Here is a 13,149-nt window from a genome sequence, read left to right as displayed (position 1 = left end):
GCGGGGTGCCGAGGGGGACGGCCGCGGGCTCGTCGGGGCTGGGGGTGGCGCCCGAACCAGGCGGGCAGACGAGGGGCGCGCGGAGACCCAGCCCCGCCCGAGGCCGCTCGCGCGGCGGCCCCGCCCCCGGCTCCGCCCCGCCGGCTTCGCGGGCTGGAGAGCGAGGGAGCCGCGGGCGAGGGATCGCAGGATGAGCGATCGCGGCCCGGGCAGCCAGCAGCGGACGCGCCCCCCGAGCCCACCGGCCCGCGCCCCGCGCCCCCCACGGCCCCGCGGTCCCGGTCCCGGCCGCATCGCCCACCTCCCCCGAGCCCCACGGGCCATGCCCGGCCGGCCCTAAGCGCGGGCCGGGGGGCGTCCCCTTGCGCCCGGGCCCCGCGCTGGCGCCCCCCGGGCCGCCGCCCGGCGCGGGGGCCATGGCGTTCACCTTCGCCGCGTTCTGCTACATGCTCACCCTGGTGCTGTGCGCCTCCCTCATCTTCTTTGTCATCTGGCACGTAAGGCCGGGCTGGGGCTGGGGGCGGGGTGGGGGGCAGGGGCCACACGGAGCTGGAGGGACCCAGGGCGGGTGGTCTCAGAGCCCCGGGGAAACTTGCTATCCACCAGCAGTCGGCTTGTCGCTTCGCCCCCATTAACACCCCCCATGGTCGGCTTTCTTCCAGGGCCCCCCTTCCTTCGCCGCCCCCGCCTGTCTGTATGTCAGTCCCCCCCCCCCCCCCCCCCCCCCCCCCGACCCTGCCCCCCCTCCCTCCTGCCCCCCCCGTCCCTGCCCCCCCCCCCATGCAGCCCGTGAGGTGGGGGGTGGAATTCTGGAATTTTTGCTCCTTTACCTTCTTCTACGTCCCCGCCCCCCCACAACCATCCAGCTGCCTCCATTAGTCCGTCGGGCAGTTTGTCTGTCTGCTGCCCCCCCCACCCTTTGTGGGTTTTTCCAGCCAGAGTGATGGAGCCGGTTGCTATGGCAACTGCATCTGTTTACAGGACCCACAGATCTCATAGCCCATTAACCCTTTGCCTTCCCAGCCCCCTCCTGACCAAACAGCACTTGGCTCTCATCAGCCCCCAGAGACCTAGCCCCACCACCGGCTCACCTTGGGTTTCCCTACCCCTCCTGTTGGGAGCTTCCCAGCCCCTCAGGTTTCCTCTCCATTTTTCAGCTTCCTCCTCTTCCTGCCCCCCTTCCCCTTTGTCTCACATACCCCTTGGCCTGTCCCTCACCCTGGCCTAGCCTCACCTGGTTCTTCAAAATGTCCATTCTCATCCTACTTCCGACCCATCGCTTCCCCAGGCTCCCTTCTCCTCCCCTCCAGCCCCTCTCCTCCAAGGCCGCCTCTGCCTGGCTCCCTTCCCCTCACTACAAAACTATCAATCAGCCTCCAGCTGGTTGTTGGGGGCCCCTGGCCCCACTTTACTGCCCTCCCTCCCCACCCCCACCCAAACCCCGTGCCTGTCTCTCTGTAACAGCCTGCCCAGCTTGGCCCTGGTCGGCTCAGCTCAGCATTCTCTGCCCACACCTCCCGCGCACACCTCCCCTGATTGTCATTCCCTTTCGGGGGTCCTCTTACCCCTCCCTCAATCCCATTTCCCATAACCCTTCCCTCCTTCCTCCTAGTGCCTCACCTGCTTCTTTCCCCGGGCTCCCCACTTCCTCTCTCCTTTCTCTTCCTGGGACCTGCTGCCTGCTCCATGGTTCCCCCTGCGCTCCCTTTGCCATCCCCTGCCACCTTGCTCTTTGCCATCGGGATTCCATAGACTGACTGAACCTATACTGTGTGAGGAGTGAGCCCCCACAGGCACCTCAGCACACACTCCAGCTCCAGCCCTGTCACTCCCTGGCCTGGCTCTGCTGTCTCCCTGGGTCTTGGTTGCTTTGTCTTCCCCCCCCCTTCCCCCCCACCCCGAGTTACTCTATTTTTATTTCTGTGAGGTAGGGGCAGGAGGGCTAGGGTTCTAAGGGCTGAAGGGAGCTGGAGGCCACAGGCTGGGGAATGCAGAGCTGACCAGCTCCTAGGAGAAGGGCTTCTGGAATTCAGGATGCCCCTTTTTGGGGCCTTCCCCACCCAGGGCCTTCCCACAGGCCCTGTGGGGTCCCTGTCCTCAGGGGATTCTCAGCAGTTTTCCATCCACCACACCTGCATTGATGCTTCCCAAAGATCAGGCTCTGGGTGGCTTTGAGGGGTCAAGGATGAATAAAACCAGACTTTGCCCTTGTGGAGTGCCCAGGCTGGGAGGAAAGGCCCAAGCTTTGAAGAAATGTCTTTGTTCATTCAACAGATATTGATTGAGCACCTATGTGAGGTACTGTGTCCACTCAGCCATTTAACTGGATGATCTTATCTAGTCATTTGTCCTGAGTCTGGTTCCTCACTGGCTAAGTGGACCTGTGCACATCAGAGTGCCTAGTGCGGCCTGCTGGGTGGTAGGGGATAGGAGGTGTGGTCCTCAGTCCACAGCTGCTAAGAACTAGACTCTTAACAGGGCAGGACCCCAGATCCCACTCCAGACCCTCAGCCCAGGCCCCAATGGTTCCTAGGCAACACTGGTGGTGAGTGATGCGTGTCAGCTGTCACCGTGGGGGATTGTTTGTTCCGGGGGCTGAGTCAGCACCAGGCAGCCTGGGGGGTGGGAGGCGCGACGCCTGCCGCCTGCTGGTGATGACAGCTCTGGGGCACAGACGGCACCCTTCTGCTCCCTGTGGACCCTGTTGCTGTGCGTGCCAAGCGGCGGCTGCCCAGTCAATGAGGAACTGGGTGGGGGGGGTGATCCAGATGGCCCCAGCTCCCTCCAGGAAGCCCATGTTCTTTCTCTCTGAGCCGTCTGGGTTCTGGGATGCCTGGGGGTGGTGGGCCTGCTGCCTCATCCTAGGGCTGGAGCTGATGGGAGGGGATCCCAGCAGGCTCCTCTGCCAGCCCATTTCCCCCAAGTCACCTGTCAGCTCCTCCCAGGCCCATCCCATCATCCCCTCAAACACTTGCTCCCCTGGAGAGTTTCCGCCCGTGAGGACACTGCCGTCTGCCAGACACCCTAACACCTGAAGACACCTTAGACTTCTGCCTTCACTTCTCGGCCCTTTGAACCCTCTGGAGTCTGGCTCCTAAAGAGCTGTAGAATCGCATACACGCCTTCCGTCTCCACTACAACTCTCCTCACTCAGACCACCATCAGCCCTGCCCCTAACCCTCCAAACTGTCCCCTTGCTGGTCTGACCTGAGTATGACACAGTGGTTAGGAATTTTAACTCTGGAGTCACACTGGGTTAGAATCCACTAACCAGCTGTGTGACCCTGGACAAGTCACTTAACCTGTCTCAGCTTCCTCATCTGCAAAATAGACATGAAAATAAAACTAGTACCTAAATCATTAGGTTGTAAGCATTAAATGAATTAATCCACATACCTGCCAGCAGGAGCACCACTTAGATCTCAGCTGTGACTGTCAGTGAGCTCGGATTTCCTGGCCCACCAATCCTGAGACATGGACCAATCCTAAGACATGGGCCTGACCACCCCACTCTGCTGCTGTGTACTCTTCCATGCCTCCCCACAATGTTTTTGTGTTAGAGTCCAACCTCCTGCTCCAGCCTCACAGGTTGTCCATGTCTGGCTCTGCTGAACTCTCCAGCTCCTCTTCCACCACTCCCTCTTTTCTTCCTGCTCGCCGCGCTGTCATGCCAGCCCCATGAAACCCGCAGCCTCCTGAATGTCTCCTGACCTTTCACCCCTCTGCCATTGCACCTTCTGCTTGAACTGCATTTCCCCCATTTGCTCACCAACACCTACTCTGAGTCGAGCCTGAACTCCCTCACCCTCCACACAGGGTTAAGCACCCACTCCAGGTCCTGTACCCTAAACCCTGATCACCTGGAACGTAGAGTGATCATCCCTCTGGGCGTGGGTTCCTCCCGAGCAGAGGCTGCATCCCAGGCCTCTGGAGCCCCAGTGCTCAGCACAGGGCCTGAGACCTGGTAGGGCAGACACGAGGCCATGTCTTGGGATGTTTCGGAAGGAGGTGTAGTGGACATGGGCCTGAACTGGGCATCCAGACGCTAGGGTTCCCTTCTGGACTGTTGTGATGACCTTGGACCAGGCCCTGACCCTCCCTGGGCCTCGGTTTCTCCACCTTTGCAACAAGCTCCACCTGGCTGGTCCTCTTCAGTAAACTCCTATCCCACAGAAGGGCTTGGGGGGAAGGTCATAAACTGCTGCCCCAACCCTGACGGGCACTCGCCCCTCCCCCAGATCATAGCCTTTGATGAGCTGCGGACCGACTTCAAGAACCCCATCGACCAGGGGAACCCTGCGCGGGCAGTAAGTGATACATGTGCTGTGCCGAGGTGTGTCTGTCCGTCTTTCCATCTGTCGTAGGCTGGGGGTGGGAGACGGGAAAACGGGGGTGGGGTGGGGGGCCTACGGCCATGCCCCCTTCCTCTCTGTCTCCGCCCCCAGCAAACACCTGGCGCGTGCTCAGGGCTGAGTTCCTCCTGGCGGGGCGGCGGTTGCCAGGCTCTGGGCCGTTGCCTTGGAGACGCGGGTGAAGGCCCCTCCATGGTGACGGTCGCCATGGGGACGGCGCGGCTGCTTCCCGGCCGCGCCGACAGTGCCGCAGAGACCGCTCTGGCGCCCCCTGGCGGCCACATGCGGGGCGGTGGGAGCTGCTCCAGTATCTGCTTCTCCGCCTCCCCCATCGCGGCCTTTTGCTTCCCCCAACAGCGCGAGCGTTTAAAAAACATCGAACGCATCTGCTGCCTCCTGAGGAAGGTCAGTGTCAGGGCTGGGGCAGGAGGCTCCTAGCCCAGCGCTGTCCCCACTGTCTGTGGCCCAGAACCAGGCCGTCCCCCGCTTTGGGCCTGTTTGATCCACTCTGCTACTTGGGAGGGAGTGGGAAGCCAGAGGCCTTTTAATCTCCAGAGGTCATGGTGGGTGGGCACCTTCCAAACCCCAGCTCCTCTCTGTGCCCTTGAAGCCTGGGTCTGTCATAGCACCAGGCCGCTGACCTCTCACCCTCACTCCCCCAGCTGGTGGTCCCAGAATACTCCATCCACGGCCTCTTCTGTCTGATGTTTCTGTGTGCAGCAGAGTGGGTGACCCTGGGCCTCAACATCCCCCTCCTCTTCTACCACCTCTGGAGGTGAGGGGAGCAGCTGCCTTGGGGAGGCTGAGATGGGGAACAGGGACAGGATGGGGGTGGGAGCCTTGATGGCAGACACTCAAGCCCCTGTCTGCCCCAGGTACTTCCACCGTCCTGCAGATGGCTCTGAGGTCATGTATGATGCGGTCCTCCATCATGAATGCTGACATTCTCAACTACTGCCAGAAGGAGTCCTGGTGCAAACTTGCCTTCTACCTGCTCTCCTTCTTCTATTACCTGTACAGGTGAGGCCTTGCCCACAGCAGTCAGAACTCAGGGAAGGGATGCCCCAGCATCACACTTCCAATGCCCTTTGCCCTTGAGGACTGAGGGCAGCCCAGGGTGTGGCCAGGTGGGTAGCTGGGTGGCTGTGTGTGTGCAGGGCTAGGCTCACTGGCTCATCTTCCCACAGTATGGTTTATACGTTGGTGAGTTTCTAAGGGGGAAGCCGGCCAGGGAGTGAGCCCAGAATGGACCGGACGCCTGTGCACCCCCAGCCCTGCCCCTTGGCCGCAGAGGCCTCAGCCCTGGGGAGGGAGGGGGCACTGGTGCCCCCAGCCTCTCCAACCCCCAAACTGCTGCTGCGGGGACCCCCCCACCTTCAGAGCCCTCCCCCTTGGACTAGAGCGGCTGGGCAGAGCTCTAAACAGGGGCAGGGGCTCCTCTGCCAGCCTGTGGGCATGGCAGTCAGTCCTGGAAAGGGCAGGACCTCCGGCCTTGTCCATTTCGGGGGAAACTTGGGCCCTGCCAAGGGGCAGAGCTTGACCCTGGAAATTCTGGGCCACCCCCCTCCACCCCCGCCCTGAGGCTCCCCCTGCAGGTGGGGGGGGTACCCGCACCGGGAATGAGCAGGCTCAGCAGGGGGGCAGCCCCACCCCTAGTCTGCCCTCCCCTCTCCCCTAGGCTCTTTCTCCAGCCCTGTCTCCATCTGCCCCAACCTCAGCCACCTTGTCTCTTGGACCTATTTTCTATGTCGCCTGGAGGAGTCCGGCACCCCTCTCCCCGGCCATTTGTGACAAAATATGAATAAACTACTGCAAATATGTGGGCCCCGGTTCTGCTCCTGGAAAGCTTGAAGAGGAGATGGGGGCCAATTACAGGGACTGTATAGGGGGCAGCCCTAAGCTGAATCCCCAGCCTGGCTTGTCTTACCCCACTAGCCCACAGACCCTGCTGGAGCCCCCCAGAGGGATCAGAGGCCTTCCAGTTCCCCTCAGCAGCCTCCTTCCATCTTCTCTTTCCCAGCTGAGGCTGCTGAAACCCTTACAAGGCAGTATCAGGCCACCAAAGTCATGAAGCCCTCCCTGGGCCCACCTTCTTCCTAGACAGCTCCAAGCCCAGTCCCCTGGGCAATGGAGAGGCCCAGAGGTATCCGTAGCTCCCCATCAGGCCCCCAGGAACAAAGGTCAGACAAAGTCAAGGAAATCAAATCTTCAATGAATGAAAAACTCAGTGCCATCTGGGCCAGGGGGTCACCGGACCAGGTGGAAAGTCAGCAGTATATGATGAGGGGCTGGAAGGCTGCAGCTCCCAGAGTCAGGTAGAGCTGGAGACGCTGCCGGGGGACGGGGCCCCCCATGCTGTCAGGGCCCAGGGCTGCTGTCCGAAAAGAGCGCACCTGGAAGAAAGGAGAGCTGAAGGCTGGCCAGGAGGGGGAGGTCTGCCCTCAAGTGAAGGCAGGGGAATGGGGGGGCACACCAGACTCACAATGAAGTACATGAGCGCCGATGAGGTCCAGGCCAGCGCCACGTAGTAGCCATCGCTGCCAAACAGCAGCCCCGTAAGCACACTGAGGATCATTCTGGGGGTGAGAGGAGGAAAGGGTTGGTGGACCCCCAGGGGTCTAGGCTGAGATTGGCCCTACCCCCAATGCCCAGAGCCAGCTAGACCCCACGTCCCACAGCGCCTTTTACTCTCAATCTGTCCCCACAGGGACCCAGACCCCAAAGGGATATGGAAGGCTCAGGACTCAGCCCCAGGACCTGGATCTGAGATCCCTTCTCTCCCCAAGACTCTGGCAGAGTGACTCTCAACACCTCCCCAACCTCTGCATGGCACCCAGGTCCTCAGGAGACTGCTGGAGACAGCTCCTCCCTCTTAACAGAGCAGTGCTCGAGGTCACTGGGGGCCAAGACATGTCCAGGGTCACAGTTCGAGGCTACAGCTATGCAGGCCCAGACCCAAGGCAACCCCTCTGGCCCACAGTGCTCACCCCACGTATTTGTAGCCACTGTAGGCCAGCAGGTGGAAGGTGCTCAGGTCGCTGCGCACGGTGGCCAGGTAGAGGCCCAGGAGCAGGGCTAGCACCTCCATCACCACCCACACCAGCGCCGTGCTTGCACACAGGCCCAGCACCTCCGGGGAGAACCTGTGCCAAAGCAGGGGCGGCTCAGAGCCAGGCATCCTGAGGCAGGGGTGAGGATGAGAGACTGGGGCAACAGAGGGTGAGCTGGGGACCACCACATATGCCCTAGGGAGGTTGGGAGAAGAGCTCACAGGAAGGGGAGGGTAAGGGAGGGGTTTGGCACTGACCTTTTCTGAATGCCCAGTGCCATCCCAGCCAGGAGCACGTAAGTAATGAAGGCCATCGCTGCCAAGTGCCAGAGAGATGCCATCAGCTTGGCTTCCTCAATCAGAGCTGCCTTCCTAGGCATTTGGGGTCACTGACACGCCCCATACTTCCTTCTCTGCATAGCCCAGCATGGCCTGACCTCCACATTCTGCTCCCAAATGCCCTGCCTGGGATGCCTGTCTCCAATCAGCCCTCTCCCACTGTGTAAATGCCACCTGACCCTTCTTCCAGGACCACAAGCCACCTTTCCTACCTCTGTGCTGGGAAGCTCATCAGTTTTCTGCTGCATCTCAGAAACTGTATCATGGGCCAAGGCCATTGTTCTGCCTAGACAGGGACCAAACTGGTTTCTGGCAAGACCAGAATGCAGGTTCAGTGGACACCCATTCTCTCCCTAGAGTCTGGGGCCATGGAGATGACCTCACCTCAGTCAGCAATTCTGAGTCTCGGCACTGGTAGGGCTCTGGCTGCCCAACAATGCAGGGAACTCCAAGTTTAACTTTGGGTAGTGTTCATAAAAGCTCAGAGCCAGTGGGAGCTGGGCATTAGCAGCAGTTTTAACTCTGTCTTCTGCCTCGCTTAAAGCACTAGAACTGGCAGGGTGCGGTTGCTCATGCCTGTAATCCCAACACTTGGGGAGGACAAGGCAGGCAGATCACTTGGGCCCAGGAGTTCAAGACCAGCCTGGGCAACATAGCAAAACCCTGTCTCTACTAAAAATACAAAAATTAGCTGGGCATGGTGGCGGGCGCCTGTAGCCTGCAGTCCCAGCTACTCAGGAGACTGAGGCAGGAGGATCACTGCCTGAGCGTGAGAGGCAGAGGTTGCAGCGAGCCAAGATCACACCACTGTACTCCAGACTGGGTGACAGAGTGAGACCCTGTCTCAAAAGGAAAAAAAAAAAGCACTGACATGACCACCAGCGGGGAGTGTCTGGAGTTCTGGAGTCAGGAAATCAGCTGTACCGCCCGTCAACTCTTAAGGCCTCAAAAATACTGAAGCTCCTCTGAAGCTTGGCTTCAACAAGTAAAATGGGGATGCCAGTTCCAGCCTTACACGGTGGCTACGATGGGCACAGGGGATGAAGGATGGAGGAACCCCTGTGCTGCCCAGCACACCTAGGCTGGCTGCCTGCCCTCAGTCCCACTGGCTGCCCTCACTGGAAGCTCATCTGTGGGCTGGTCACTGCACTTACTCACTCACCCTGGGTGTCCATGATGGGCCTGGCCCTATGCAGCCAACAGGATAGAGTCAGCTGCACATGTGAGCAGCCTGAAAAATGCCATGTGGACAGGCAGTTGTGGGAACCCAGAAGGGAGCCACCACTTGCTCAGGGGCTCAGGAAGGCTTCTTGGAAGAAGGGATAACAGCACGCCTTGGAGGACAAGTAATAACGATGGTAACAGCTAATGTTTCCTACGTCCTTCCTGTGTGCCAGGTGAGGTGCTGAGCAAACATCACCTTGCTGAATCTCTCCAACAGTCCTTTGGGGTAGGGACTATATTGGTCCTGTTTTACTGAAAAGTACAAATAACCAGCCTAAAGTCCCACAGCTGGAATCTGCAAAGCCAGGTCTAAACCCAGAGCTCCAGGCTGGGGAGGGATATAGTCCAAATCAAGAGACAGGAAGGTCTCAAAAGGGTGTCCTGGGGACACTGAAGGCATATTTAGGAAGCTCCTTACTGGTAACCCTGCACTGCCTGCCTGGTGTCTTGCAACTGCCATACATACACAAAGCACCAAGAACAGATGCTGACTCAGTAGCTGAGCCTCTCTTCCCATTCATCCCTCAAGACACAAGTCCCCCCCCGACCCTACCCCACCACGTTCCCCAGCCCAGGTCGGAGACTCACTGGGGATATAGAGGTCAGGGGCGTTGAGGTCTTGCCGAGGGGGCAGAGGAACATCGCGACTGTACTGCACTTCCCAGTTCTGGCAGTGGCAGCAGTGGCCACATCAGGAGGGGAAGAAGAGAAAAGAGGAGAGAAGGGGGTTGAGGTCTGGGCGCCAGACTCCGGCACAATGAGGAAGGCCCACCAGCTCCCTTGATAGGAAGCTCACCTGGTGTGTGTAGGGGAAGACCAGCAGCCCTAGCTTCTTGGCTACGTAGGCTGTGTCCACAGCAAAAAAATACTTGAGTTTGTTCACAGACACAAAACGGTGCAGCTGGGAGGGGAGAAAGGAGGCTGTGGGCAAGCCGCACCCCACGAATGCCCCTCCGTGTTCTCCATCCCTGAGGACACTGTGAGGAATCGGGTGGAATCCCATGATGTCCCAGCCCTCGCCAAAAATTCTGCCACCCGTGCCCTGGGGGCAGGCCACACCTCCTTGTGCACCATGTCCTTCCCATGGGATGCGATGGAGCTGCCATAGGCCATAGCCACATTGGCCATTGGGTCCCCAAGCAAGTGGTTGACACTGAAGGCCACATCTGCTCCTGGGGCTGGATATCCCCCGGGCTGGCTGGAATAACCACCGCTTGTGTCATCGAAGAGGGGAGGGGGATCCGGGGCTGCCCGGGCCCTGTGCTTGGAACCTGTGGGTTTGGAGGTATCAGAGTAGATGACAGAAATACCAAGCATGAGCCCAAGCCACCGCCCCTTCCCTGGCTGGACAGCCCTGCACGGGTCCTGCAGGCACCGATCAGTGAGGAGACCCCAAGCTGGGTGAGGGGGAGCTAACTGAGAAAAAACTTTGATGAGGGATCCTTTGCGAGAAATCCGTTGCTAAATGTAGGCAAAGGAAGAGCTGAGGCAGCGCCTAGAAGTGGTTGCCCACTTGGGGTTTCTGAAGGCCTCTCGTTGGAAGTGACCTCTGAACTGAGCCATAGTGAGTAGAAGTTGCAGATAACTGGGAGGGCAGTTAACTGGGAGGGCATCCTTGTGTGAACAAACCGGGGAGAGGCGACAGCTGGCTACCCGGAGGCCCTGGACAGTGCTCAGGGACCTCACCAGGCTCACAAGAGTGAAAGGAGATTCTGGAGGCGGACCCCGTTTTTCCCCCGACTCCGCCATGGGACTCCCAGCTGTGCTACCACCGCCCGGTCTCACGACTGGGCCGAGAGAGCGAAGTCCGGGACGCGTTGCAGTGTTGCGAGGGGCAGGAACCCGAGTGACACCCCCGCCCTGGGCAGCGGTCCCAGTCGCTATCTCCCTCGGGGTGAGCGGGCCGCGCCGCCGACTCTCCCCCCGCCGGCCGCACCGCGCCGCTCCGCGCCCCGCCAGCGCCCCACGCACCGTGGGCTCCGTAGCCCGAGTGATAAGCCATGGCCGCGACGCTCTCTCTCCCCGAGGGCCCGCTGCGCCGCCTCGTGGGTACGAATACTAATAAGGCAGCTGCTCCGCGCCCAAAGTACAGACCGAGGCCACCCGGCCGCGCGACACGTCCCCCACCCCGCCGGTCTCGGCCACCATGTCCGCGGCGTCATCCCCCACGCCTGCCATTGGCTCTTCGGCGTCGCCGGCTCGCCCCACCCCTCTCCCAATTGGCCACTGACTGGCTGTAGCCTGAGCGGATTCGGCAGAAGGCAACATCCGGGTGAGGGACAGGAGGAGCAACTTGTGGTGCCTAGGATTGGATCACTGGCTTGCAGTTCACGGTGGGAACAGCCAATAGAAGAGTTAAGGAAGAAGGTGGGCGAGAATTATTCGCGCGCCTGCGCGGTGAGGCACTTGACGCAACCTGCCACGACTGCACCAGGGAGACTAGAGGAGACCTGCGGCCGGAGTCATGAACGAAGCTTCCTTGGTGGGACGTACTCCAGGAGGGAATGGGGCGGTCGAGCGCCAACCAAGCCCTGGCCTTCGGGGCGCCTGTTCCTCCCTCTCTGGGCTTGTTTTCCTCCCCCGTCACCTGCACTTCACCCAGTCCTGGAACGGAGCCCCAGCAGCCCCGGAGGTGGTGGTGGGAGGCCGCCACTGTCAGTGACTGAGCGGCCAATCAAGCCCCAGGATGCTGACTCCTCCTCCCGCCTCCCACTCCTCTTCTCCGCGCGGGGTGCTGTCCGTCGTCCGGTGCTGAAAATGCCCTCCCGCCTCTGCCGCCATCCTGTAGACTCCCGGGGGCCTGCGGATGGGAAGATTTGGGGTCTCGAACCACACGCTCCTAGCGAGCGCGTGGCCGCACGCACACATACACGCATACTGCAAAACTGGGGCCCAGAGGATCCGAAGTCCCAGAGATTGGGTGGTATAGATGGGGCAGGATCCTGCCCAGGGCCTGTCCCATAGAGTCTCCCGTAGTCCAGCAGATCTGGGGGCAGAGGTGTGCTGATCTGCGTCCTGAAGCTGCAGCCGAAACTCCTGAGTCATCGCCGGGCCTGTGGTCTTCTCGAAGTGAGGCCCCCAAGCCTCACTTGTAGTCCCAGAGGTTCCTTTCTCTCCACCAGGTTCTGATCACTTCCACCCCCATGGAGACAGTCTTCAGGAGCCTCCCTCTCACAGACCTTCAGCCACCGCTTTCTAGAGAGGACGACCTCTCTAATTAGCTACCAGGTGTCCACTTACACCAGATGACCTTCCTGCTCCCGCAAACTCAGCCCACGTGGTCTGATTGCCCAGAGGTCCCCTCTACCTCGGATGCCCTTCCCCCTCATATCCACTTGTCCATAAGCCTAGTTATCTTTAAGAGTCAGTTCAGCTTGTGCCTCTCAGAGAGACAAAGGGAACAGAGACCTGACCTGGTCAGGGGTGGAGGTCATAGGCTGGGTTCTAGGCCCCCTCTGGGTGCACCCAATTTGCCCTGCATCTGCATGTAAGTTCCATGAGAACAGGCCCTGTTGTCATTCTCCACTTCCACCCTTGCCTTCCCAGTGCCAAGCACAATACTTGCATATAGAAGACACCCAGTAAACATCTGTGTCCAACAAATATATAATAAATAGATAAAACCCTGGACCAGTCCTTTCCTCTGTCTACATCTCAGTTACCTAATCTTTAAGTGGGTAAGGATGTTTAATTGAATGGTCTTTGAGTTGCTCTTTGCCTGAACACACACACATACAAAATGAATTAACCCACCAGTATTGCAGCTTATTTTCTGCCCAGATTGTCTAGTTTTCCAGCAAAGCCAGACCCAGACACAGATGTGAAGATCTGAGGCCCTGGAGGGCCAGGAAGTAGCACTGGGGCCAAGTGTACCTGGGAGGGGTCATCTAATGCAAGCCAGTTCCCATGTCCCTGCAGGGCACGATGGATGCTTGTGAACTGAATCCAAAGCCTTTCTATGTATTTTCTTCCTTCCTTCCTTCCCTCTTTCCTTTCTTCCTTCCTTCTTTCTCCCTCCTCTCCTCCTCCTCCTTCTCCTCCTCCTCCTCTCTTCTTTCTCCTCCTCCTCCTCTCCTCCTCCTCCTCCTCTGCCACCGACGCCACCTCCTTCTTCTTCTTCCTCCTCCTCCTCCTCCTCCTCCTCCTCCTCCTCCTCCTCCTCCTCCTCCTCCTCCTCCTCCTCCT

The 13,149-nt window shown here is 59.7% G+C and overlaps 2 protein-coding genes across 2 annotated transcripts; one reads left to right on the top strand and one right to left on the bottom strand.

Annotated features, from left to right (window-relative positions):
* Nucleotides 1-151: 151 nt before the first annotated feature.
* LOC105469618 (cornichon family AMPA receptor auxiliary protein 2) lies at nt 152-6,170 on the top strand. Its single transcript, XM_011720917.3, is given in 7 exon segments — nt 152-497; nt 4,239-4,307; nt 4,710-4,757; nt 5,015-5,127; nt 5,228-5,279; nt 5,281-5,372; nt 5,540-6,170. Coding segments are annotated over 7 exon segments (483 nt in total). The 5' UTR covers nt 152-416; the 3' UTR covers nt 5,568-6,170.
* Nucleotides 6,171-6,543: 373 nt separating this feature from the next.
* LOC105469625 (Yip1 interacting factor homolog A, membrane trafficking protein) lies at nt 6,544-11,142 on the bottom strand. The gene is made up of 8 exons (XM_011720927.2): nt 10,936-11,142; nt 10,024-10,235; nt 9,761-9,865; nt 9,553-9,631; nt 7,660-7,717; nt 7,340-7,495; nt 6,835-6,928; nt 6,544-6,745 (listed from the first exon to the last, which is right to left on the bottom strand). The coding sequence occupies exons 1-8, from the start codon at nt 10,964-10,966 to the stop codon at nt 6,620-6,622; spliced, it is 861 nt and encodes a 286-aa protein (XP_011719229.2). The 5' UTR covers nt 10,967-11,142; the 3' UTR covers nt 6,544-6,619.
* Nucleotides 11,143-13,149: the final 2,007 nt, after the last annotated feature.

Source organism: Macaca nemestrina, chromosome 12 (assembly GCF_043159975.1).
Source record: "Macaca nemestrina isolate mMacNem1 chromosome 12, mMacNem.hap1, whole genome shotgun sequence".
Classification (NCBI taxonomy): Eukaryota; Metazoa; Chordata; class Mammalia; order Primates; family Cercopithecidae; genus Macaca; species Macaca nemestrina.
Note: the sequence above shows the minus strand (reverse complement) of the source record. Positions and strands in the feature narration are given on the sequence as shown.